Below are 27,912 nucleotides of genomic sequence, written 5' to 3'. Positions count from 1 at the left end.
CAACAGAAAATGTTAAGGACAAAAGCCTTCCACTGGTTACCCTCTAAGCTCAGCTGTTGCCACATGCCTAGCGTAGCCTGGCTGAGGCCTTCCCTTTCCGCCTCCACCCCCAGGACACTCACTGCCTCTGAGGACCACAGCCCAAGGCTGTGGCACACACAGACATGTGCCCACGTTAAATAGGAAGGTCTTCAATCTTATTTCCCCAACAGCTGAGGTTCTCTTACTTTTGATAACTTCCAGCTTTACCCACCACCCTTTCAGGAGCCCAGATGCTGAAATGAGTTGGAATGAGAAAATGCCTTTAGGGGGTAGCAGACAAAGAAGCCTCTAGTCCAGGAAGGCAACGAGGGCAAATAAATGGAAAATGTCTTGAAAAATCCAAGGAATGGATCTCTGGAGCCAGGTGAGGAAAAGCCACCCACAGCCAGAGGTCTTCAAACACGCCTGAAGTTCAACACAGGTGTGAGGATGCCCCTTGAGGCTGGCCCAGCTAATTTACTCTATGGCGATACTCAAGTTGCCTTAATATAAGACTCCTGTGTCCTAAGATGTCATTGATTCTCTTCTGACTTCAAATTTAGCCTCAGACACCTCCTAGCTGTGTGATCCTGGGGAAATAACCTCTGTCTGCCTCAGTTCCCTCCTCTGTAAAATGGGTATGCTAATAGCACCTGCCTCCCAGGGCTGTTGTGAGGATAAATTAGTTAATATGTATAAAATATTTTGCAAACCTTAAAGCACTATATAAATGCTAATTATATTATTATTATACTTTACTTTGACACTATTCAAACCTTCATCACCTCTCATCTGCCTCAAGTCTCTCCCCACTCCAGTCCATCCTACACGACGATGATAACTATCATGATTTTCCTCAGGCATGGATCTAACCACACCCTCCCCCGCTCAATCAACTTTGCTGGCTCCCTACTGCCTCTAGGATAAAATCTAAATTCCTCTGTTTAGCTTTTAAAGTCCTGCGTTACTTGGCTCCTTCCAATCTCACTGGACTTGACTGGTCATCCCACACTCTCATACCTTGTGATCTAGAAAAACTGGATTTCTCTCTATTCCTCACATGTAGGACTCCATCTCCTTCCCCAGGCCTTTGCACCAGCTCTCCCACAAGCCTGAAATCCACTCCCTCCTCAACTTTCCCTCACAGGATCTCTCCCTTCCTTCAAGACGCAGCTCAAGCAACATCTCGGGCATGAAGCCTTTCCTAATCTCCCACAGCAAGTGCCCTCCCTCCCAAGCTACATTCTGTTTAACTATTTTGAATAGATTTCTATTTGTTGATTTCACGTTTATATACGTACTGTTATCTCCCCATTCCCATATGAGCTCCTAACAAGCTAGGATTGTTTCATTCTTTGTACCTGTAACTCCAGTGCCTGGCACATAGTCAGCGCTTAATAAATGCTTGTTGATTGATTGACTCCCCCCTTCTTTATCTAGTCAATCTCCTTTTGAAAAATTCAACCTTTATCTTGGCTGAAACAAGGGAAGAACCCAAGAAGCCAAGAAGATTAGGAAGAGCTCAAGTAATCTGAGAGTCAGATCTAGGCTAGTGACATTGACAAGGGCAGGTCTGGATACCTTGGACAGATGCCCACTGACATAATGCCTGTGTGATCACAGGCAAGTCACATCTCACAGCCTCAGTTTCCACAACTGTAAAATGAGACAATTGATCTATCCGGCCCCACTAACTATCGTCATATATCTCTTCTGCCCTTTCTGGCCACGCTGCTCGAGAAGGCCATCTTTAATAGACACCTCCACTTCTTCTCCTCTCCAGCTCTTCATGACTCTACCATCTAGCTTCAAGTCTCATCATTCAACCACAAGTGCTCCCTCCAAAGTTCCCGATGATTAATTGCCACATCCAATGGCCTTTTCTCAATCCTCATCCTTCTTGACTTCTTTACAGCAGTTTGATAACGCCCCGCCCTCTTCTCCTTAATACTGTCTTCTCCCTAAGTATTCAGAGCACCACTCCCTCCTGGTTCTCCTCTCACTTATCTGGTCATTCCTTCTCAGTCTCCTTTACACCAACTAACTGTGGATCTTTCACAGGGCTCTGCATTAGATCCTCTTCTCTTCTGTCTCTATGCTACTTCACTTGGTGATGTCATCACCTCCCACGGACGTAATTATCAACTCATTGGTGATGATTCTCAAACCAACTTATCTAGCCCTAACCTCTCTGCCGACTTCCAGTCTCCCATCTCCAAATGCCTTTCATACATTTCCAACTGGATGCCAGTAGACATTTTAAACTCAACATGTCTAAAACTGAGCTCATTATTCCAGTCCCCCAAATCATGTCCCCTTCCGCACTTCCCTATTACTATTGAGGGCACCACCATCCTCCCAGTCTCCTAGGCTCACAACTTAGACATCATCCTCAACTCCTCACTCTTTCTCACCTTCCACATCCAAACTGTTGTGAAGGCCTGTTGAATTTCACCTCTGCAATATCTCTCAAATACACCCCCTACTCTCCTCTGACACTGCCACCACCCTGGTGCAGGCCCTCATCACCTCATGCCTGGACTACTATAATAGCCTGCTGGTTGGTCTCCCCACTCCAGTCTATCCTCCATTCAATAACCAAAGTGATTTTCTCAAAGCACAAGTCTGACCATATTACCCTCTTTCTCAATAAACTCCAGTAGGTTCCTAGTGCCTCTGGGATCAAATACAAAATCCTCTGTTTGGGGTTCAGATCCTCTTATAACCAACCTCCTCATACCTTTCTAGTCTTCTTACAGTCTACACTGCCCTCCACATCCTCTTCATGCCAGTACGGCTGCCCTTCTTGTTATTACATAAACAACACACTCCATCTCTCAGCTCCAGACATTTTCTCTGGCTGTCCTCCCCTACCTGGAATGCTCTCCCCACTCATCTCCACCTCCTGACCACTCCCTGGCTTCCTTAAAGGTCCAAGAAAAAATCCCATCTTCCATAGAAAGCCTTTTCCAAGCCATCCTGATCCTAGTGCCTTCCGTTTAGTGATTATTTCCTATCAATCCTACAGCTTGTTTGCATGCATTTCTTTGTATGTTGCCTACCCCAGTAGATTGTGTCTACTGTCAGTTGCCTAGCACATAGTAGGTGCTTAACAAATGCTTACTGACTGAAGGACTGGACTACATGAACACTAAGGGCCCTTGCAGCTCTAAATCTATGATCAAAGGTCCCCTCCAACTCTCCAGAGGCCATTTCATCCAACCTACATATATATATGTATGTATGTATGTATATATATGTGTGTATATATATATATATATATATATATTCAAAGGAATTCTACATTATAATATACCCAATAAGTGGTCATCCAGCCTCAGCTCAATGACCTCCAAAGAAGGGCAAACCATGATACCTCAAGTCAACCTGAGAGAAATGATTATTAATAACACATGATTTGGGGAGATCCAGTGTTCCTTCCTTTTCCTAAAGTCCTGATTTTAAAAGTTCAGGACTTTGCTGATAATGAGACTGGACTAACTTTCTTGTTCAGATCCCACTCAAGTGGGCAGCCACTGTGTTCTGCTCAGGCTTGCGTGGGGCATAAATTTTTAAAACAGACTGCCCAAGGCTGGGGGGAACTTATGTGGATGACATAAATCAAAGTTCAGTTCCAGCCCCTCTCATTCTCTCTTTAATTGTTAGCCAATCAGAGTTGATTGTCATTCTTTTGAACACTCCTCTTCTGAAAGGACATATAAGCCATGAGTTGACACCATGATTGTCTTTGGTCCAAGAGAGACGACCAAATGACCATCCTTTCATTAAAATATTGACATTATTAATAAAATGATTAAATTGCCTAGAAATTATGTCTCTCAAACCTTTTTAATCACCACAAGTGCATTCCACTTTTACACAGCTCACATTATTAGGGAGTTTTTTTCTGACATTAAGCTCAAATTGATCTCTTTACAACTATCACCCACTGCTCCAGATTTTGTCCTCAGGACAAAACAGATCAAATGAAACCCCTCCTGTACATGACAGCCCTTCGAATACTTGAAGACAGCTTTCATGTCATTCCTCCCATCTTCTCTTCTTCATTAGAGACATATCCAGTCCTTCAATCAATCCCCGTATGACACAGACTTATCATGGCTGCCCTCCTCTGAACACACTCCAGCTTCTCATTATCCTTGCTCTCATGGGCCCAATCCCATTGCTGGTCAACCAATTATGGTACACAAATATAACGGAATACTATTGTGCTATAAGAAATGATGAAGGGGCCAGTTTCAGAGAAACCTGAGAAGAGGTGTACGAGCAAGGACGAATAAAATGAGCATAGCCAGGAGACAAAAATAATAGATAACAACAACACTGTAAACAACTTTCAAACAACTTTGAAAGAATTAAGAATTCTGACCAATCACAACTCCCATCTCCTGACAGGCAATGGATTCAGAGTGCAAAATGAGACATAATTCTTTTGGACTTGGCTAATGTGGGAATTTATTTTGTTTGACTATACATATGTGTTACAAGGATTTTGATTTTCTCTTTTCCCCCCAATGGGGAAAATTTTAATTGAAAAAATAAGAAATAGAAAATAAACTCTTTGAACTTTGATTCAGTTTTATGGAGCCAATAATCTTATTCTCAGAATAGTTTTTGAGGGTTACCCAAGTATCACTCTCAACCTCAAGTTTGTTTCTTGCTTTAGATTTGATTGAGGAGAAGTGTCATTCACAGAGACAAGTTGTTATAAACAGAATAAAAGTCTTGAAAGCATGTTTAATAAGACAGGGTCCATAGACTTTCCCAAACAGCCAAAGGGGTCCAGAACACACACAAAAAAAAATGTTAACTCCTGCTCTATGTCATGACAGAAAACAAGGCTCAGAGAATTGCCCAGGCGTCACATGGTAACTCAGTGGAAGAAGCAGAGCTGGTCCAGTATCCTTTCCACTACAGGATGCTCAAGTCAGTGCATGGATTTGCTGAAGCTAACACAGACAACCAGAAGTCCCAGCCAAAAATCAAACATGCCACCTGGGGTCCTCAAGGAGCAGTTTTCTTTTCCCCTGTTTTGAAAACACCAATGCTACCAACTCCAGGAGGATTCCCAAAAAACAAGTGTTTCAGCCGATTTATGCTGGAGTCCCAAGGCATGGCATAACTATTAGGCTGGGGAAGTATACAGAGGGGCAAGAAGTTCTATGAAAATAGAGCTGGCTGGCATCCCTTCTATGGCACCTAAAATGACCTTGAGGAGATTAGGAAATCTTGGCTGGGAGGTGGGGCAGCTGTCATGAACCCCGTGATAAACCAGTGTCAGTCATGTCTATTTCCTTTGGCCCTCCTCTCACCCTTCCCAGATTGTTTCTTGCCATCAGAACCAAACATTCAGTAACAGCCCAATGTTTGATTGGATATAAATCCTAAGACCCCACCTTAAAACAAGTCAAGAATTCAACAGCATTAAACAACATAAGTGCTTCAATGTTGGTCAGCCAATAAGCATTTAAGTGCCTACTGGGGGCCTGTCTAGGCAGAAATGATGACTGGCCTTCTGTGGGGCGACAAAGCTAAGAAGAGGGAAAGACTTGGGAATACTCTGACCATCCACCCATTCACTGCACCATGCCCAGATACAGTGAGAGTTACCTACACTGAGAGCACCATGACAGAAGTAGGCTCCATGTAAAGAGAAGCACTCTGTTGTAAAGGAGAAAGTTCTGGGTTTGAAACTGGAGGAAACTGAGGTTGGTATCCCACCTCTGACACCAGTTATGTGACTGTTAAGTCACATAAATTCTCTAAACCTGTTTCTTCCATTGTAAAATGAAGATAACACCTACAGTAAGTACCATAGACATGGTTAGAACACACCCCTGGGGAAAACATTTCAGGAGGTGGGGAGAGATAGAGGAAAAAATCCAAGGGAAATACTACCCTCCTATACCTGGCCCACACTCTCTGCATACCTGAGTGTAATACCTACCTAGTATAAGGTTGCTGTGAGGCTCAAATTACATAATGTATGTAAAGCATTTTTTGCAAACCATTTTTAATGGGATCTATGATTTCAATGACATAGAAAACTTCAGGTGGGAGGAATCCCTCTACCGCCTGGCACTTGTTCTATGTCTCAATACTCTAAGTTGCCTGAAGCACTGAAGAATTAAGTGAATTTCCCAGGGTCACACATCAAGTACAAGAGAGAAGTGGGACTGATCTCAAGTCTTTCTGACTCCACGACTCGCTCTCTACCCACTAGGTCATGTTGCCTTTCTCTTGCAGACTTTAAAGCTCCACACGAAGGCCAAGCTGATGAGGATCCCACAAGGCAAAAAGCAAAATTGGTCTCACAAATTCTGCCCAGTCTTTAATCATGGAGGAAAGCCAACTACCCTATTTGGAATCAGATGACCTGAGTTCAAATCTAGACTTTGCCACTTAGTATCTAAGTGAACTTAGGCAAAGTAAGCGCCCCTCTAAGTCTCAGTTTCCTCACCTCTAAAATGAGCAGGAGGGCAAGGTTGGGATAGATGTCCCTCCCCACTCTCAATCTATGATCCTAGGCTCCTGTCCCAAAGCAATACAAAAAACCTTCTCCAACCCCCTAACAAGACAGGGGCTCAAGAAATGCCCTCTTCTCTCCAGTGAACCATGGTCGAAATCCCACTTTGGAGCCTTTCCATTTGATACTTTTATTAAACATTTTAATGAAATCATGAGGTTCCATCTTTTCAAATCATGCCTTTCCACTTTCCTAATGCCAAGGACTATGCTGGAGAATAAGACTATCCAGGTTTTCAAAAAATGGGCAGTGGACTCACTATTTTATCTCATATACACACCTCTACTGACCTCTGCACTCACTCCCAGGGTTTACTCCTGGTTTCCTGAATAAAAATAATAACCATAATAATAATTATACCTAGCATATATAGTACTTTGGTGTTTGCAAAGAATTTTGTAAATATGATCTGAATAATAATATGTATTACTCAATCATAAATGGAACAAGCATCTTACTGGAGTTGGTCTGGGAAAGAGGTATTTTTTAAAAGCTCTGGATGTGTATACCAGAAAAGGGGCGGTGGAATGGGGACAGGGGATGCCAAATGTGACACCTTCTGCCGTCTCAATACTCTATGTCTTGAGAACTTGGGTCTTTGGCTTGGGGCACATGAACTTTAAAAAAATAAATATTTTGATAAATGCATTTCAGTAGAATGGGTTTCCCTTGTAATCCTCTGTATTTCATTTTGTGCGTTGAAAAGACATTGTTCTGAGAAGGGGTCCATTGACTTCCGCAGGCTGCCAGAGGACTCCATGACCCACAAAAGATTAAAAGCCCCTGCTCTAGAGAGCATAAGCTACCTGGAAGGAAGCTCTAAAATGTTAGTGCCATCTATTGGCAGAAATAATAAATAACAAATGAAACCTTGCTGTACAGCCAACTACTGTAAATCCAATGGGACAGGAAGGTTTCTCTCAGCCTTGAGGTAATCCCTAGGCCAGCTCTGCTCTGCTGAGGACGACATCCAGCAGTAAGAACCTTGGTTTCTAGGACTCCAACCTAGAGGACAACGGGTTCCAGATAACAAGAGTAAGGGACCACCTCCAAAAAGCCAAAAGCATCCATCCCAGAATGGTCCACAACCATTGAAGTCCCTATGGTTACAGAGCTCTCCTAAGCCAGTTGACCTGAGGGCATCTCCAGCTCCTAGGACCCTGTCCCTGCCCAGGAGTTCCCAAGCCACTCCAGTTCAGGCCTTGCAACAGATAGATGGGAGAGAGTCGCAGTCTGACATTTCAATGGCCATTTAGGATGGTTGTCAGGACATAATGGGGTCTCAGCCTGAATGAGGATTTCATTTTCTGCTTCTTATGTTTTATTTAGGCTGTCCCCTTGTGCCTGGAGGGCTCTCCCTCCTTACCTCTGCCACCTAGAATCCCTAGCTGCCCCACAGGCACAGTTCAGGTGCTACCTCCAACACTATTATTATAGAGAATTTTATGGTTCCCTATAATCAACCACTAAGTGCCAGGCATGGGGCAAGGCCCCAGGGTGCCAAGCCAAAATGAAACTGTCCTTGTCCTCCAGCTTGGAGTTATCAGCACCCTCTCCCTCTGGAAATTACCTTCTATTTCTTTGTAGATAAAAATCTCAGGTTAACTACTGTCCAATCCAGGGGTGGGGAACCTGCAGCCACATGTGGTCCTCAAGGTCCTCAAGTAAGGTCCTTTGACTGAACACAAATTTCACAAAACAAATCCTTTTATTAAGGGGATTTGTTCTATGAAGTTTGGCTTTAAGGCCTCAGGTTCCCCACCCCTGGGACTCCAATCCATCCCCCAAGGTCAGGGCAGGGCCCCTTCAGTGAGATGCGAGATAGGGCCCTTCCCAGACCCACTCCAGTAAGATGCTTTCTCCATTTATTATTGAGTAATACATATTATTATTCAGATCATACATACAAAGTGCTTTGCAAACACGAAAGTCCTACATATGCTAGCTATAATTATTGTTATTGTTACTATTTTTATTCAGGAGGCCAGGAGTAAACCCTGGGACTGGGTGAAGGGGTCAGTAGAGGTGTGTATGAGATAAAGCAGTAGGTCCACTGGCCATGCTTAGAACTCACCCAGCAGTTACTTGGAACCCCCATAAGTCCCCAGGGTAAAGAGCCTTGTTCCTCCTCACCCCCTCCCACACACACCCAATCCTTCAAGATATAGAAGAAAGGGAAGGAGGCAACCTTTGACAGAGTCAGCTCCCTCCTGGGTATGTATACATCCCAAGGAGATAAATAACAGAAAGAAAGGTCTCAGATATACCAAAATAGTCACAGCAGCACTTTGTATAATGGTATTTGCATACTGACAAATCAGGTGTCCATTGATTGAATAAACTGGTGCTGCCTGAATGAATGAACATTTATTAAGCGCTTAGCTGGGCACTGTGATAAGCTCTGGGGATACAAATATAAGCAAGCAAGATAGCCCCTGCCCACAAGGGGCTTACATTCTAACAAGGGAAGACAATGCATATAAAAAAAGTGGTGGCCAGGGAGGAATACTTTAGGGGAGAAAGTTAGAGAGAATATGATGCAAGTCACAGGCAAACATTAGCGTTGATTTGATTACCATTACTAGATTTAGAAGGGGAGGGGGGAGTAGGAAATGAAGGTACTCCTGTGGCTGCAAGAAGATGGTTAGAAAGAGACCCTGAGGCTGGGACCCTAAGTGAACTAAATCACACCATAAGAAGCAACAAATAGGAGGAATTCAGAGACTCATACATAGCCGTAAAATCACAGTGTTAGAGACAGAAGGGGCCTTAGACATCATCTTGTCCTACCCCTGCATTTTATATATTAACAAACTGAAGGGCTCAAAGTGGAAAAGTGTGCTCCAGGTCACAAAAATTGTTGTTATTCGGTCGTGTCTGACTCTTCGTGACCCCATTTGGGGGTTTTCTTGGCAAAGATACTGGAATGGTTTGCCATTTCCTTCTCCAGCTCATTTCACAGATTAGGAAACTGAAGCAAATAGGATTAAGTGATTTGCCCAGCGTCACCCAGCTAGGCAATGTCTGAGGTGGGATCTGAACTGAGGAAGATAAGTCTTCCTGACTCCAGGTATGGCATTCTATCCACTTTGCCACCTAGCTGCACAGGCTCAGAAATAGTAAGTGGCCAACCCAGGATCCTTTGACTACAAAGTCAGCATACTCCCTACTGTACTATTCTGCCTCTCCTTCTATAAACAGATTCAGAGCAAAGAAGGAAGAACCCGAGAACAGTATACAAAGTAACCACAATGTGTAGAAACAACATAAAAAGACACCAAGATCCATCTTATTATCTTATATCTAACTTCTGTTTCAGGTGACTTACAATGAAACACACTTCCCTCCTTTTGGCAGCAAGGTGGTGGACTACAGGTATGGAATGTGGCATATAGTGTCAGTCAAACCCACTGTTTTAATTAACTACTTTTCTTTATTATAAGCCTCCGGAAGCAGAAATGGCGTAAAAACAAAGCCCATCAAACAAACATTCAAAGAAAAGAAATGAAAAGGAAGAGAGAAAGAGACAGAGAAAGAGGAGAGAGACAGAGAAAGAGGAGACAAAGAGACAGACAGAGACAGAAAGATATCCAAGCCCTTGTCAGGGAAGGAAAAATCAGTGAAGTTTGTTTCACATTAAAGTAAAATAAAAATAATCTCCTTTTACCAGTGGAAAATGTTTTCTCTCTCTAAACCACAGAGAAACCTTGTGCACTCATTGAGACAAGGCAGTAGAAACTCTCTGAGCTAGGGCAAAGGCATGCTGCTGCATTGTTTTCTATCCACACAAGAACTCCAGTTGCTAAGAAAAGACCACCAGGGTGAAACCATCTTTGCCACAAGGAATAAGTGGAGTATCTGCAGTTTCCCGGTCAGTTGGCTATGGAGCGGCCAAGCTGCTCTCCTGTGCTGCAAATCAGGTCGTTTCTCTGAGTGAGTCAAGGAGATGGGCACAAGCAGCACATTAGTGATGACCCACCCACAAAAGGGAGGATGAAAGCCAATCTCAACAACACTTGGAACCAGAGAAAGAGGCGTGTCTGTCATGCGGTGATAGGGAGGGAGCCCAGATGTGAAGCATTCGTGCTTCTCTGATAGCTACAGAATGTAAGAAAGAACCGGAGAAGGGCCTCTGGTGGGCTGGGTGGGATTTGACTTGTCGTTTCCTTAGACATTTACTGGCATCTCTGTTTTAACATAATCTAGATTTCCCCTGTATCCCTCCCTTCTCCTCACAGAGAGCCATCCCTTATAACAAAGACATTCTTTTTAATGAAAATAAGGAAGAAGTTTAAAAAATGTAGACAAATTCTATAAATATACCCCCAGAAAACCTTGACACTACATGCAATGCTCCACACCCATGAGCCCCCAACTACTAAGGAGTAATGAGAAAGTATCTTCTCCTATGGCTTCTTTAGGGCCTACCCTTGGTTTTTTATAATTTACAACCTTTGTTTTTTATTGTTTCATGGCGGCAGTTCTTTGCACTCACATTGTTGCATACGTTGCTTTCCTGGCTTTGCTACCTTCACTTCCATCACGGCCACCATTTCTTCCAGCGCTGTAATATTCCATTACATTCATGAACCACTCCTTATTTAGCCATTCCCCAGTTAATGGGCATCTACTTTGTTTCGAGCTGTTTGCTACAACAAATAGGGCTGCAATAAAGATTTTTGCTTATAGGGGGCTTATCTTTTGGTCAGTAACTTCCTTGGGATGTATGCTGAGCAGTAGTTGATCTGAGTCTTGAAGGAAGACAGGAAAATCAAGAAACACAGATGAGAAAGGAAAGCATTGTAGGCATGGAGGACTGCCAGGGCAAAGGCTCAAAGATAGGAGATGGATGGTCAAGTACAAGAAACGAGAAGTAGGCCAGTGTCGCTGAATCACAGAGTATATGGGAGTAAGACATTAAGCAGACCAGAAAGACAGGAAGCAACCAGGTTGTGAAAGTCCTGAAAGGACAAAAGGTGGACTTTGCACTTGATCTTGGGGATAGTAGGGAGCCACAGGAGTTTAATAGTGTTTTTATTCAGTTTTCAGGAGGCAGAATGTAATAAACCCAGAGCCATAACCAGCCCAACTGTAACTGAGGCAAATTCAGTTAAATGACGCAAGGACTCCATCAGAGTGCAAAAGGTGGTTCCACTGGGAGAAGAGAAGGTGGTGATGAGAAGGGAAGGTAGGAGGGAAGAGCAAGATGGCACAGAAATCAGTATCCACCATGGGTACAGTCATGCCAAGGGGCAGCCCTTCACCAGAGAATTCTAACCTTCACTCCCCACAGTGGCTAGGGTGGAAGGTGGCCCAAGGTAAGGGATCCATGACAAATAGACAATGGAGTCGGTAGCCAGGGGTGGAGACACCCAGGAAACATGAGGAAAGTAGTTGCTGTAGTAAAGAAGCATGCCCCTGACCATGTCTACGTCCTGGCGCAAAGCCCCGTTGACCCCATATTAGTGAGAGCTCTAAATAAACCTGATATGTTAGCTTAGTTTGAGCAATACCATTAAAGAAGAATGGCATTTGAACTAGGTTTGCTTTTTTTCCATTAAACTATACATATATGCATACAGATACATAATCAAACAAGAAGTGGTGTGATATGGTGCATAGAGGGGTGGCCTCAAAGACAAAAAGATCTGTGTTCATATACGGCCTCTGACATATCCCAGCTGCATAACCCCGGACAAATCGCTTAACCTCCCTATGTTCTAGGCAGTGTTCTAAGACCATAAGTTGCAAAGAAAGTGCCGACTGGCATGGGTGAAAAGAGCTTCCTCACCCACAAGTCCTCTATACCAATAAAAGCATAGGTCCCATACCTGTCCCTATAGGCATATATACATCCATATACATTATATACACATACAAACCAATATGTCATACAATGCTGTATGTTGGCCTGGAACCAATTACCACATTTTACATAATTCTAACTGCAAGTAGTGAGAATTCAAATACATGGGACCACTTCAGAGATTCATTATTTATACTAATTGGGACCTGGCTGTATTTTAATTCAATATTAAATCCCAGAGTCAATGCCAAATATTATTTCACACCAAAACAATTCTTACCTGAGAAAAGTTCAGCCCATTCAGAGGATGACACTGTTCCTCTACTTTTTCTACTGCCCCAGTCCGTTTTCTGAGGCGCTCGGCTTCCTGGGCCAGGTACAGATCTAACACTGGCACCCCTCGGGACTTAATGTCCACTTCGGTCAGAGAATTCACCATCAGCATCACCCACACTGGTCTCTTCCTCTCCCAATTCCCCGCGATGGCATTGAAAAGGTAATCGGCATAGAGGCCCTTCCCTCGCTGATCCGGAGTCATCCATGAGGGCATCATCAGCTTCACGTAGTCCAGGTGGCGCTTCAGCCGGCAGTAGATGTCCTGGGGAAGCACATCCTGGAGGTTCTCGCCCTGTGGCAGCATCTGGCAGCTGGTGAGGGCAGAGATGGTGTAAGGGTCCGTGAGGTCCAGCTCAAAGTACACAATGCTGCTCTGCTGGAAGGCCGCCTTGGAGTTTTCAGGAATGAAATCCCAGACCCGTGTGTACGGCACGTGAATTGTGCCAAAAAAGTAGGATGGGGGGTCTCTCTTTATAGTCCATAAGAAAGAATTCAACTCACTCTGCTAAACGGCAAGGGAAACAAGGAAAGTCAATATGTAGTACCAATGATGGAAAGAGTTAACACTTAAAAGTACATTTGAACAAAAAATAAGTGACATGTGAAGCAGACACAAATGTGATGAACATGATAATCATACCTGACATAATCTAGTGCTTTAAAGTTTTCAAAGCACTCTACATACATTATCTCATCGAATCCAACAGCCCAGGGAAAAATGGACTATTGTGGTCCCCATTTGAGCAAACAGAGAAAAGTGAAGTGAACTCTCCAAGGCTTTTTTGTTGTTCAGTCATTTCAGTTGTGTCTGACTCCTCGTGACTCCATTTAGAGTTTTCTTGGCAAAGATACTGGAGTGGTTTGTCATTTCCTTCTCCAGCTTATTTTTACAGAGGAAGAATTGAGGCAAACAGGATCAAGTGACTTGCCTAGGGTCACACAGCTAAAGCTAAAGCTGGATTTGAACTCATGAAGATGAGTCTTCCCGATTCTAAACCCAGTGCTCTATCTACTGAGTCACCTGACTGCCCTGTCCAAGGCTAAGAAGTATCTAAGGAAGACTTTGAACCTTGGTCTCCCTGACTCAGGCTAGCATTTCCTCCACTCTACAATCCTTCCTTGACACTGTACTATTAACCAATCAATCAATCAACATTTATATAGTGCCTACTAGGTGCCAAGTACTTTACAATTGTCATCTTATTTGATCCTCATAGCAATCCTAGGAGGGATATGCTATTATTATCCCCATTTTCCAGATGAGGAAACTGAGGCAAACAGAGTTTAAGTAACTTGCCCATAGTCACGCTGCTGATAAGTGTCTGAGACCAGATTTGAACTTGAATCTTCCCAATTCCAGGCCCAGCTGCCCCAATGGATGACGGTGACACCTACAGAAAGCTTCATCTCCTCCAGGCTAGGTACATGTAGCATAAAGATGCTAAGGAGAAGTTTGTGGCTGAATACACTAAGGAACTTGCTAGTATTCTGAAATCAAAACTAAATTGGAAGAACACATTTAAAGCAATCAACAGCTAGGCAATATCAGTCCCACTGTACACTTGAGGGACCGTAGAATGGATCACAACAGATTCGAAGAGTACGCAAGTAAAAGCCGTTCTAGGATCAGCAAAATGTAGGGCTCATCACCCTATAGCATCTATGGAAAGAGTAACAGACACAAACCATAAAAGAGGAAGATGACTGAGAGGCGTTCTTAGAGTAGATGGCAAACAGGTAAAAAACCCTCAGAAATACTTTTGGAATAAGCAAACATGACTTGACAAAGCCACAGCAAAGGCTGATAACAGGAACATACCACTGGATTGTCAAAGTCGTTTACCTTCAGATATATTCTACAAAAGAACTAAGATCCAGGAGTGAAATCAAAGGGCCCTCCATGGACAACACCATCATGGACCCAGCCAACGCTATGTTGACTAAGAATGGCTGAATCATGTTGACTTGTCTGTGGAAACAGAGGGGTTGATGGCTGTCATTGCCACCAGAAACTACAGAATGATGATTCTTAAGAAGCCCAGACAAAGAAATCAATCTTATATTTCTCCAACTCCGACAAGAAGAACGGAAAGAAGGAAGTCGGCTACCATCTCCCTACAAGAAAATGGTGGAGGCAGTAGAACAGTTCCAAACTACAAGAATCTAGCACCTACTGAATATCTTTTGTTTTGTTTTTTTGCTAGGCAATGGAGTTAAGTGACTTGCTCAGGGTCACTCAGCTAGTGTTAAGTGTCTGAGGCTGGATTTGCACTCAGGTCCTCCTGACTCTAGGGCCAGTGCTCTATCCACTGCGCCACCTAGCTGCCCCTTTCAAGGCATGATCGGAAAGCTAGAAACATATAACAGAATGTCTCTATTGTTCATGACCTGACAAATTCCCATACTTAAAGTACATTTTCAAAATACCTTGGGGAAATACAACCAATAAACTGTACTAGAACCAAGCTATTACTGCAGACCTAACTCTTTCCTAGAATCACCTGGACATAACATTGATGCATAAAAACTTAGGAATAATCTTTTTAATGGATGTCACCATTCCAAACACTCACAATCTCCCAAACACATGCATCAAAGGGCTTTCCAAGTATAGAGAGCTGGCTGAGATCAAAATCACATGGGAAGAGGATGAGGTACATATCAAGTCAACAATCCAAAGCAATAAGCATTTATTTGGTGCCTAGTGTGTGCTTAGACTAAGCTTCAGGAATACAAAGCAAGGCAAAAGACAGGCCCCTCTCGCAAGGAGCCCACCGTCTAATGAAGAAGACATGTCAGCAGCTACATACAAACAAGATAACTCCAAGATGGTCAACGGAGGGAAGGCAGTAACATTAATGAGAACCAAGAAAGGATTATTGCAGAAGGTGGGATTTTAGCTAGGAATTCAAGGAAATCCGAGGAACCAGGAGGCGGTGATGAGGAAGGAATTCCAGGCATGGGGAACAGCCAGTGAAAATTCACAGAGTCAGAGATGGAGAGTCTTGTGCAAGAAATTACAGGTTGGCCATTATCACTGAAGACATGGAGGTGAGGATGGTAGAAGACGACGGAAGAGGTGGGAAGGGCCAAGATATAAAGAGCTTTACAAACCAGAGGATTTTATGTTTGATCCGTGATGTAAGAGGGATCCACCAGGATTTATTCAAGAGGTAGGTGGCATGTTGGACCTTTGCTTTTGGAGGATGATGCTGACAGATGAGTAGAGGATGGAGTGGAGTGAGGAAACGATTGAGAGAGGTCAACCAGAAGGCCACTGCAGTAGTGAGGCTGGAGCAGATAACAGCCTGCACCAGTGTGGTGGCAGCATCCGAGGAGAGAAGGGTGAAGGTTTACAAGAGATATTGGGAAGGTGTAATCGACAAGACTTGTCAACAGATTGGCTACGACAGGATGAGGAAGAAGGAGGAGTCAAAGATGACACCCTACATGGGGAGCCTGGATGATTGGAAAGATGGTGGTACCCTCAGCAATAATGAGGGTAAGAGGAGGAAGACCTGAGTTCAAATTTGGCCTCAGACACTTGCCAGTTATGTGGCCCTGGGCAAGTCACTTAACACTGTCTGCCTCAGTTTCCTCATCTGTCAAATGAGCTGGAAAAGGAAATGGCAAACCGCTCCAGTATCTCTGCCAAGAAAACCCCAAATGGGGTCAGGAAGAGTCAGATATGACTGAACAACAACAACTAAGAAGAGGGGAGGGTTTGGGGAGAAAGATAATGAGTTCAATTTTGGACATGGTAAGTTATTGTGCTGTCTGCTCCTAGATTTGTCCAGTTAGGACACCTAGACAGCTAAGGGGCCCGGTGGATAGAGCAAGCACTGGGCCTTGTGTCAGAAAGACTTGAGTTCAAATCTGCCTTCATACATACACTAACTGTGTGACCCTGGGCAAGTCAAATAACCTGTTTGCCTCAGTTTCCTCAACTGTAAAATAGGGATAATACTAGCACCTACCTTCCAGGGTTGTTGGGAGGATTAAATGAGGTATCTGTGAAGCATTTAGCACAATTTCTGGTGCTATATAAATCCTAGCTATTATTATCATTGTGGCTGTGATTGTTTTTATTATCATTCCAAGAATGGTTTCTAGCAGCTTACAGTGAATAAGCTGACATCCTAACACCTTTCTTCAACTACAAAAAAAAAACAATTATTTTAACCATACATGCATGTCTGTGGAACCATTCAGTGAAAAGAAATTACAAGACAGCAGGCCATACCTGGACTGTTTCTATCTGAACCTCCTCAAAAAAGATGAGTCAGATCCTAATCATAACAGCAGCTCAAATTCCCATACCACTTTAAGGATTGCAAAGCACTTTACATACATAATCTCATTTTGGTCCTCACAATATGCCCCAGAGATAGGTGCTATGATTCCCGTTTTGTAGACGGGAAACCTGAGGCTGAGAGGTTAGTAACTTTCCCAGGGCTAGTTAGGGAGACAGGATTCAAACCCTGATCTTTCTGACAAGTCCGTTGCTCTAGCCACCGCCCCCTCTCAAGCCTGGGCTATTGCTTCTGCTCATCTGCACTGCATGGAATTGATAAGGCACAGCTCATCCCCACATGCCTTCTGGCAAAATCAGCCCAGTTCAGCAGTAATGGTTTAAATTATCCCTAGGGTGGCTTCATTCTCAGTGTCTCCCTATCGCGTCTACCTCGTGAAAGAAGACGAAAAGAACACCCCCTTCTTGGTTCCAGCTTTCTCCTCATGTTCTCTAGCCACACACGCCCTCACTCCCTCCCACTCAACTCCCAGGGCAACAAAGATAAGAATTTCACTTGACCACAAAGTAGATCAACATTTCCACCCAGCTCCTGCCTTCCAGTCTCCAAGAGTACGGGAAAAACCCAATCCCTTCCCTCTGTTTTCCATTCTACTAATAAAACTTATGAATAAAATTAAGAGTGAGCCTGAATGTGGAAACCTGCCAGGCAGCTTAGGGGAAAGCATCGCCAAAGGGGGTTCTAAGCTGGGATCTGGTCAACAGGCTGCCGCAAGAGGCAGAAAGGTCACATGGAGGGCAGGCTAACCATTACCCTGCCCACCCAGGCCTCCTCCAGCCCCTACCTCAAATAGCTCCTCTGGGGCATTGTTTAAATTTGGAGCTGAAGCCCTCTGCCTCCATCCTGGTATGGGGCTAGCTGGCCTAAACACATCATGGCAGAGCCCTAAGCATCTGGTGTGCTGAAGGAGAAATCTCAAGCCCAGAGTAGTTAAATGACTCAAGCCCAAGGTCATTCGGCCAGATGAGCTTTGAACCCTGCCCCTCTGATTCTGGACCCAGCATCTTTCCCATGCTGCACCCCACTCCTCAGTCCAAAGACTCATCTTAAAAGACAGTGTGGTCCTTGAAAAGGTCAGGGGACCTGGGTTCAAATCAGCCTGTGATACTTGCTGTGTGATCTTGAGCAAATTATTTCATCTTCCTGAGACTCAGTTCCTTCCTCTGCAAAATGACAGGATTGGACTAGAAGGGTTCTCCATCAGTAATGATAAAGTTTTCAGACTCAAAGGGCTATGTCCTTCACTCTACTTACATACCGGCTCCTTCAAAACCCCCACCACTCACACACCACCTGTGTACCCGTGCCCTGACCTCTGGGAGAAGGGATAGGTGCCAGATCTAGAGTCAGAGGCGCTGGGTTTGAATCTAGGTTCAATCAACTTGGTGCCAGTGAAGACCTCCGGCAAAGTATTTCCCCCTCTCTAGGCCCTGAAGATTCTATCACTTGGAACACGAAAGAGGTTGGCAGATGTCCTCTGGGGTCCTCTTGGAGTTATCTCATTTGGCTTCTCTGGGACACAGTCAGAGGGGGCTGGACCCAAGGATTCCTAAGGTCCCTTTTCCCACTGGAGGACAGAGAACAGGCGGAAAATTTCACCGATTGGGGCTGGGATGTTTACGGATTTTAAGAGGCCGGATCCATCCCTTGCTAGAGAATTGTCTTAGAAATGAATAACCGGAGGGAAGAGAGCCGGGAGGTATAAAAGAAAGGGGAGGGGGGAGGCAGAAGTTAGCCCCTCATAGCCCTCTCTACACACACTCACGTCACCGGCACCACCACCACCCCCCAAGCCCAGCACCTCCCAGCCCTTCCTGCTGCTCTCCTGCTCACTCCAGAGAGCCCCAGGCTCTCCTATCCCTTCCCCCTCGGCTGAAAAGAAGGGGGCTCAGCAGGCAGCCGAGATCAAAGGCGCCCGTCACCACGGGGGGAAGTCACGGCTCAGAACACCGCCCGGGGCCGGGGGCTCCCTGCCGCCAGCAAGGGGAGGAAAGCCTGGGAGGCGGGGACCCGGCCCACGGAGAAGCCCCCTTACCCTTCTTGGTGCCCCCAGCCAGGGAAGACCAGGGCCAGTAGGAGCTATCGGCTCCAAACCCCAAAAGAGCAGAGGGGGAGGGCAAGGGAGGCTGGAAACTGAGACCGGTGGGTCTGAGGCCAGGAGGAAAGTTGGGGAAAGGTGCACGGCAAAGACGCGGAGGCGAGGAGAGAGGAGGAGGGCCCGCAGTACCAACTGAAACTGGCAGAACAATGATCACCGCGAGCCCGACGGCTCGGAGCTCCAGACCGCCGCCGAGACTTGGGCCACTTCCAGAGAGCTAAGCGTTCGCTTCGGTGCGCTTGGGGAAAGAAGAAAGCCCAGCAGAGTGCTTCCCGGGAGAGCCGGCCCCCGTGCGCCACAAGGTGGGCACGCTTCCTCCTTCCTCCTCGCTTCCCTTTCCCCGAGTCTCTACTTCTCCTCCTCCTCGCCCCACTCTTTCCTCTTCTTCCCTCCTCCCCCCTCTCCTTCTTTCCTTCTTCTTCCTCCTCTCTTCTTTCCTCTCCTCACCACTCTTCTCTCCACCCTCCTCCTCCTCTTCTCTCCTCCCCTTCTTCTCTTCCTTTCTCTTCCCCCTTTTCTTCCCCCTCCGTTCTCCTCATCCCTTTCCCTTTTTCTCTCATATTTGTCTTACTTTTCTCTTGCCCCTCTTCCATCCTTCTCTTTCATTCTCTTCTCCTTCCTCCCTTCCACCCTCCTCCATCTTCACCCTCTCTTCTCTTTTTCCTTCCCTCTTTCTCTTCACCCTCTTCCTCTTCTCCCTCCTCTTCCCTTTCTCTTCCCCCTCTCCTCCTTCTCTCCTCTACTCTCATCCTTCCTTCTCTTTACCCTTCTCCTCTTCTCTCTTCCTTTTTTCTTTCTCCCCTCTTCCTCCTTCTCTACTTTCATCCTTCCTCCTCTTCTACTTCCTACTACCTCTTCTGCACTCCTCCTTCTTCCCCTCTTCCTTCCTCCACTTCCCCTATCCCCTTTTACTCTGCCCTTCCTTTCCCTCTCTTCCCCCATCCTCCCCCTCCTCCTCTTTCCCTTAAGGGAGGTGGAGAACTGGCCACTTACTTGGGTCCGGGGTTTGCAGGCATCCACAGCCGGAGCTGGAGCCGGAGCTGGGGCCGCCTGGGAGTTGTCTCCAGGAGCGGGGCCCCTCCTCTGGGCGCCGGCCGCAGGCAGGAGGAAGAAAGTCTGGAGGACCAAGTTCCAGGGGCTCATCCCGCCCATAGCGGCTCTGGGGCTGCAGACAGGGCAGGGCGCAGGACTGGCTCCCGGGAGCTCCGTGCGCGTCCCCAAAGTGGTCAGGTAGATGGACCGGCCGGGTGGGCTGCAGCGGGCGCTGGACTCTGCGGGCAGTCAGTCCCCGTCCTCCTCCTCTCCCTGGGCCAGGGCTGCTCCAGCTGGGGCGGCGGAGCCGTGGACGGGCGCCCAGCCCTCCATGGCGCAGAGGAGAGGGGCGCAGTGGCCCGGGGCGCAGCAGCTGGCGGCCGCCACCTCGCTGCTCCTTCCAGGAGCCCTCCTCGCTCTCTGCCCGCCCGTCCTCTTCGTTCTCCTCGCTCCCCTCGCTTACTCGCTCCTCTTTTTTTTTTTCTTTTTTCTTTTTGTAATTCCGACTGCAGCCTCTGGATGGAGGTACAAAGTCAAACTCCGGCGATTGGCCACGTGAGGCCCTTTCCCCCAAACTTCCTCCCCTCCCCCGTTCGCCCCAACCGTTTGGGGGCCCCCATTCATCTGTTCTGAGCCTGTCTTTCCGACTCTTCCCCACCCCCAGTCGCCAAAGTCCCCTGCCACCTCTCTCCGAATCATACTCCATTAAAGTAGAACGTAAAGAAAAAAGAGCGATCGGTCTGACAACAGCCTGTCTTTTAAAAACTTGCGAACTAAATTCAAGCCGGGCTGGCACAGAGCACCGCCTGCCTTCGCATCCTTCACTCGCCAGGATCCTGCAGAAGTTGTAGATTTTGTCACGTGCAAGTCCCTGATCCTTCTAGCGAGAGGAAATGGACAAAAAGAGCTGGCCTTTCAAAGTCCCTTTTTTCTTTAAAAGGAGAATTACGTAATTAAATATATGATGCACGCAAATAAATTGCGGGGGGGGGGGACGGGACAGGGGAGGAAGAGAAAATAAATGCTTATTAATTGGTGACACAGCGGATAGAATTCCAGGCCTGGGGTCAGGAAAACTCATCTTTCTGAGTTCAAATCTGGTCTCCGACATTTCCTAGCTGTGTGACCCTGGGCAAGTCAGTTAACCTTCTTTGCCTCAGTTCCTCATCTGTAAAATGAGCTGGAGAAGGCAATGGCAAACCACCCCAGTATTTTTGCCAAGAAAACCCCAAATAGGGTCAGGGAGAATCGAACACGACTGAACAACAACCAGTGAAATAAAGGGGTGTCCCTGACCTCCCCCAAAAAAGAAGAGATTGGGACACCCGTTAAAAAGCAAGACCTACAAGGAAACGTTTCAGGAAGGGGCACTTTATCACAGTTACAGAACTTAGAATTTGGAAGGGTCAGTATTGATCCTCTGACAGGGAAGATAATGTAGTAGTTAGAACCTTCGATGGAATCTGGCACGAGTTCAAATCTTTCCAAGAACACTAGCTGTGTAAGGAACACATTACTTAACAGCTCTCAAACTTCTAGCATCAACAGATATAGAACTGGAAGAGCCCTTAGAAGCCATTGAGTCCAAACCCCTGATTTTACAAATGAGGGAACTGAGGCATGAGAGGGTAAGTGACTTGCCCAGGGTCACACATCTAACAAGTGAGAGAGCATTTGAACCCAGGTCTTCCTGACTGAGAGGTAGAGTACCGACTATCTGTTTTTGGTTTTGTTTTGTTTTTTTTGCCATTCTTTGTTTCCCTAACCCTTAGCACAGTGCCTGGCATGCAGTAAACACTTAATAAATGCTTGTAGACTATGAAAGACAGAGCTTCAAATCCTGATTGACACTAGTTGTATGACCCTATATAAGTCACTGCTCTAAACAATTCTTTAACCATACAGAGAACTTCCCACTTGCATTTATGGAGGCAGTTTCTTCACAGGCAGTTTTTTAAATGGATGAAATCACAAGTCCATCCCCTTCCCCCTTCCTCCTACTCCAAGTCCAGCTTGGATCCTCCATGCTGGGATTCTACCCAGGTCTTATTTCTGGCCCACACTGTCCCTTTGTTAAAGCCTAAGTGGACCCTGGGGATTTCTGGTTGGAAAGGACCTTAGAGATCATTTTAAATGACAAGACAAAGACCCAGAAAGACAAACAGTGCCCAACTTGTGTATTTTTTCCATTATTCTACATATTTTTCTCTTTAGCTACAAATACTTATGCCCTATTGGGGGATGCTCTGGCAACAGCCACATACCCTTGAGAAAGCAAAAATGGAAGCAGTCCACACAAGGGCTGTTGTTCTGTCCTCTGAGGGCCAACCTAGCTAAGTTCAAAGAGGTTTTCACCATCGGATGAGGCACCAGGGGATGAATTTTAAGGGGGCCTCAGCAATTCATTAATGCCTTATGCCTAAGAGGCCATTCTTTGCATCAGTGAAGGCAGTTACAGATTCCTCAATCAAGCAATCAACAAACATTTATTATTATTTATTATTAAGTCTACTGTGTGAAAGTCATTGTGTTGGCCCCTAACGATAGACTCAAAATTCAAACAATACCTGCCCTCAAGAAGTTTACAGAAATAAAAAAAAGGCAGAAAAATCTCCGTCAGTGCAGGATGTTATGAAATCCTCTTCAGAACAGGAATTTTCTAACTTTCTCTGGAGACTTCCTAGGTATTTCCCAAGTGAAGCTAGGTTTTAGAGACTTCCGGGAGGGTACTTTCTCATGTTTACATTTGTATGAAGACTTTATTTAGACTCTCTAGAGTTAGGAGGGCTCCTTCAGATTACGTGGTACAACCTCTAATTCTGCAAATAAGGCTCCACAGAGATGGCACACCAACACCCTTAATCCCACCATCATTCCCTATTTCTACAATCAAGAACTCGAGAATCCTTTTATCTGATCACGATGGTTTATGATTCCAGCTCTCTTTAAGCTGTTTCCTCCAAAATCGCTTCTCCATTCTGGCACCAACCCTCTACCTCTCAGAAATTTCCCAGGCCATCACCTCTGCCCTGGATCCACTCCTCTCTTCCCATCTGGACCCCTTGGTGAATCAGTTCCATTTGATGCTGCCATCTACTCACCAATGCCTTGCTTACCATACTTTGCCAACCACCAGCCCCAAATCCCTCCCAGCCTCTACCTTCTTTCCTCCTACTTACGTACTGCTCAAAAAGGTGGGCCTGGCCCATTTCCTGCTCTCTGTAATTTCATTTCGTCTCCTCTCTCCATGTGCTTACACTGACTGTTCCCCATGCCTGGGATGCATTCCCTTCTCACTTTTGCCTCTCACCATCCCTGTTTTTTTCTAGAGACTCAGCTTAAGCTGGATGACTTCTTTCCTGTTTTTCCAGATCTTGGTGCTCTACCCCCTCCTAACATATTTTTGTTTGTCTTTTTGTTTTCCTTTGGGCTAGGCGACTGGGTTGAATGACTTGCCCAGGGTCACACAGCTAGTAAGTGTCAAGTGTCTGAGACTGGATTTAAACTCAGGTCCTCCTGACTCCAGGGCCGTTGCTCTATCCACTGTGCCACCTAGCTGCCCCTCTTCCCAACGTATTTTGTATTCACTTCGTGTGTGTACCGTTTCCCCCAACTGAAGATAATAAACTCCTTGAGGGCAAGACCTGTTTGCTTTTTGTCTTTAACTCTAGCCAGTCTTTCTGGGTTTATTGTGTGTTTCCCTCTTTCACCCGGTCTACATTTCCATCCAAGAGTCCAACTTGACGCTCTCTGTATGTGAAATCCATTTCCTTTCCCTATGTCTTTGGACAAGCCGTTCCCCAACAAGGGTTAGGAAAGAGGCAAGCAAGACTCCAAGGTTGTGTACTGAGTGACTAAAAGGATGGTTGTGCCTTCAACAGAGATAGAGAGGCTTAGGTTTAGAAAAAGCCCTGCTGCCCAGGCTTGGCACTGACCACCACCTCTCTTCTGGCTCTCTCTCCCCCTAGATTGGGCCTTGTTCATTCATCCCACCTACACCTGCTTCAGCATGTAAAGTAGTGCTCCCAGAGGGAGCGCTTGGATTCTGAGAGTGCTAGGGGTAACCTTCTATGGGGAGAGGGCACAACATTCCTACTACTCCTGATTCTGGCTCTCCAACCACATATCCCTACTCTGATACTGGGGAAAGAGGACCTGGGTTCACTGGTGTTTGGCATTGCCTCAGTTAAGACACTTCACCTGCCTGGGACTCAGTCTCCTCATTATCTTAGATGACTTCAAAGCTCCCCTCCAGCTCTACACCCATGATCACGTAAACTATGACCCCATTCATGCATGACCATCTTGGTTAACTCTTCCCACATCTTTCCATAAATTCACCACAATCACATAATTTTGAGTTAAGCGAGAAGTAATTAGCATCCCTCACCCCAGATTCAACCTTGGCCTCCGCTGTATTTTGGCTTAGAAAGTAGCCTGTGGTCTGATTAAAGAGTGCCAAGCCCAAGTCATTCTCCCATTCCCCATCAAAATGTATTCCATTTGTTTTTTAATATAACTGGAGAAGGGAAAACATAAAAGCTAAGGAGGGAATTTTTATTACAACCTCCCCCTACCAGCTTCCATCCCCAACCTTATTACCTTAAGTTTTATTTATTATTTCGTAGTCTTATTAACATGGGCTCTTGGCTACAAACTCCTATACAATCCGTTTTATTACCATAGGTAATGCATGACTATGTGTATATATAGCTTACATATGTATACACACATTCACGTATATAGCCATAAAATTTGACCTCTTGGCCAACATTCCGTGAATTTTTCTTTAATGCAAAGTTTCCACACCATCAAAAGTATTTGGAATGCTTTCCTTAAGAGGTCTCTGATGATAGTCTATAAATGCAAGTTTCTTTTACATTGCCAAGACTGAAAGTGTTGGGATGTTGGAAAGAGAAGACAAGGTGTGCAGGATGTTAGTTTTAAGTTTGCTCATTTCAGGAGTCACGAAAAAGAAGGAAATTGTTACACCTGGAAAAGATGGAAAAGGTGCCTGATAGTGTGGCCTGAGTAAGGAAATCATTCTATTAATGATTCTTAGAGAATGGCAGCGAGATAAATAAGGTTCTGAGCATGTGTTGATAGCACTCAGATGAAAAGCATGCCTGGATTTGGAGTAAGATGACCTAGTCTGAATTCCAACTCCGATGTGACATTGGACAGGTCACTCAACCTTCTTTACATTTGGGTTCTAAAAATTATCATCCTTAATACAAGCTAGAGGTAGTGTGGCTGGCAGAAATTTATCTGGATAAGAGCAGGGCACCAAATGGACTAAAACTCAATATGAGTAAGCAGTGTGATATGGTGACCGAGAAAAATTAATATGATCTTAGGCTGTGTAACAGCCCTGCTGGGTTCACTCTTTGATCTTGGAGTGTCATTGGCAGACTGAGTCCCTAGAGGGCAGCTACAACTACTTTCAGGGGTCTAGAGGTAACCCTGTGGATGGCTATCCTCATAATACTAGTTTACAAGCCCCCACTGATGTGTTACTCTTTGACAATCAGCTAGTAGCCTTAGTTCTTCAGCAAAGGCATTTACTAGAATGACATAGTACAAACAGTGATTACTGAATATTTTTCCCAAAACCAGGCCACACTCTCCCACATACATACATATGCATATGTGTGTGTATATATATATATATATATATGTGTGTGTGTGTGTGTGTGTGTTTATGTATATGTGTGTGCATGTTAGATACACACACACACACAGAGTCTGGAGTGAAAATGAAGGGGAGAAGAATAAACACCCACTTAAAGTACAATGAGAGTGAGACACATATGTGGAGAACAGGTGGGATGGAGAAGCACCTCAAAATTCCTGGCCTGGGAGTCCTTTTTCTCTTTACAAAGTCTTCATGAAGTTTTCCTTAACTATAGTTCTCTAGTGGGTTCCTGGAACTGCCTTTCTAGAGGCCACAAACCAACACTTTTCTTTGTCACCACAAGTCAGGATTTCTTGAAGTTTCCGCTGTCCTCAAGTGACTGCCATTCCCTGTCTGTCTACAAACAATTCCTCTGTTATTGGACACTGCTACCACTTCTGGCGGGCTATTCCACCAACTCTAGTTGCTAGTGAAACCCTAATGGCTCTTCCAACCCTTCAAGGGTTATTTCCATCTCTGGATACTCAGTTGCCTAAGATCAGTAGGGAACAAACACAAAGGGTCCATGCACTCATGGACATACACTCATCCAATAGGGGAAGTCAGCTTGCTTCCACTACCCCACCAGGCAATTTACAGCTGCTTTGTCTCACTTTTGGTTGGCCCTTTGGTATTCAAACTCATATCTGATTAAGTGCCTCTACGTCATCAGTTCTTCTGTCTCTCCAGGTAGTTAGAAGACTTTGTTGTCCCTACCAACCCTACTCTACCAACACCTCAGATTTTCATGGCCACACACTGGTTCCCCAAAATTTCATGTTGAATTGGAAGCAGGTAGGGAATATTTGAGCATGCTCTGTATAATCCACTACTAAGTGCAAATCTGAGCCTTCTGTTAAAGTCACTGGCCAGTGCCTCCGTTATAGATGTATTAAAGAGGCAGTGTGGAAATAGTCAATGTTGGTAGTGTCATGTGAAGACAAACACAATAATATACTGAGATGATTATTTTGTTGGTTATTTGTTATATGAAGCTGGATCTCCTTATCTCACTGAGGTTGGAAGTACAATCAGCTACTTGTGAATCCAATCCTACTACTGTTTGGTACAGCAACTTTGACTGGCTCCATTTCTAACCTTGGTCATTTGCCCCTCTGTGGGCATCCCAATGACTCCCTGCTCCCCAGGGCTCACCACGTTGGGGCCAAAATTTGCAGTCACCTGGTTAGCTTAGCCCACTGCAGCTTAGAACGCCTGAACTCAAGAGATGCATTAGCCTCAGCTTTCCCAAGGATTAGGGATTACAGGTATAAACCACCAATACTCAGCAATAATACACTAGACGATGGAGGTGTGAATTATTCTAACTCTTCTGGAAAGCAATTTGCAATTATGCTTTTAAAAAATGAATAAAATGTCCATGCCACTTGACCCAGTGATCCCATTGCTAGGCACATATAGCAAGGAAGCCAACGGCAGAAAGAGAGATCCCACATATTCCAAAATATTTACAGCAGCAGTTTTTATAGAAGCAAAGCCCTAGAAATCAGCGAAGGAATAGCTAAAGTAATTACAGTGCATGAATGGAATGGAATGGTACTACATCACAAGAAATGATGAATATGAAGAATTCAGAAAAACATAGAAGACTGATATGAACCGATGCAGTGAAATAAATAAAACTAAGAAAGCAATACAAGCAATGATTGCAATAATGTAAACAGAAAGAACAAAAAAAAAAAACTAAGCTGAACACTACATCTTGATGATAACCAAGACTGATGCCAGAAGACAGCTGAGAAAATGTTCCTCCCTCCCTTCATTGCAAAAAGGGGAGACTGTGGGTGTGGGTCCAGCACGATTGATGAGTTAGTTGATTTTGCTGAACTTTTTTTTCTCTTTATTTTTTCTCTTTGTTACAAGAGAAGGATCACTGGGTAGGAGAGGATGAAGAGGTATAACATAAGGGAGTGTGATATAAAAAGGAAAGGCATGGAAAAGAAAAAAAAGGGGGCTTTTATGGAACCAAGCCCCCAAGCTTCCCAGCATAGCAAAGACACATCTTTTCAATGCAAATATTTAAGTGGTGCTGCTGTATGGCAGCTTCTTTTAAAACAGCACTCC

General features: G+C 45.1%; 1 protein-coding gene across 1 annotated transcript in view; it reads right to left on the bottom strand.

The window, feature by feature from the left end:
- TRABD2A (TraB domain containing 2A) overlaps positions 1–20,273 on the bottom strand; it is a 53,516-nt gene extending 33,243 nt beyond the window's left edge. Inside the window, 2 exon segments of the mRNA XM_027846102.1 lie at positions 12,655–13,215; positions 20,115–20,273. Coding sequence (XP_027701903.1) covers positions 12,655–13,215; positions 20,115–20,273 — 720 coding nt within the window.
- Between the last annotated feature and the right edge of the window lie 7,639 nt (positions 20,274–27,912).

This window comes from Vombatus ursinus, unplaced genomic scaffold (assembly GCF_900497805.2).
Source record: "Vombatus ursinus unplaced genomic scaffold, bare-nosed wombat genome assembly UNPS02015066.1, whole genome shotgun sequence".
NCBI lineage: Eukaryota > Metazoa > Chordata > Mammalia > Diprotodontia > Vombatidae > Vombatus > Vombatus ursinus.
The sequence above is the reverse complement of the archived record's forward strand: the minus strand, read 5'-3'. Positions and strand labels throughout refer to the sequence as shown.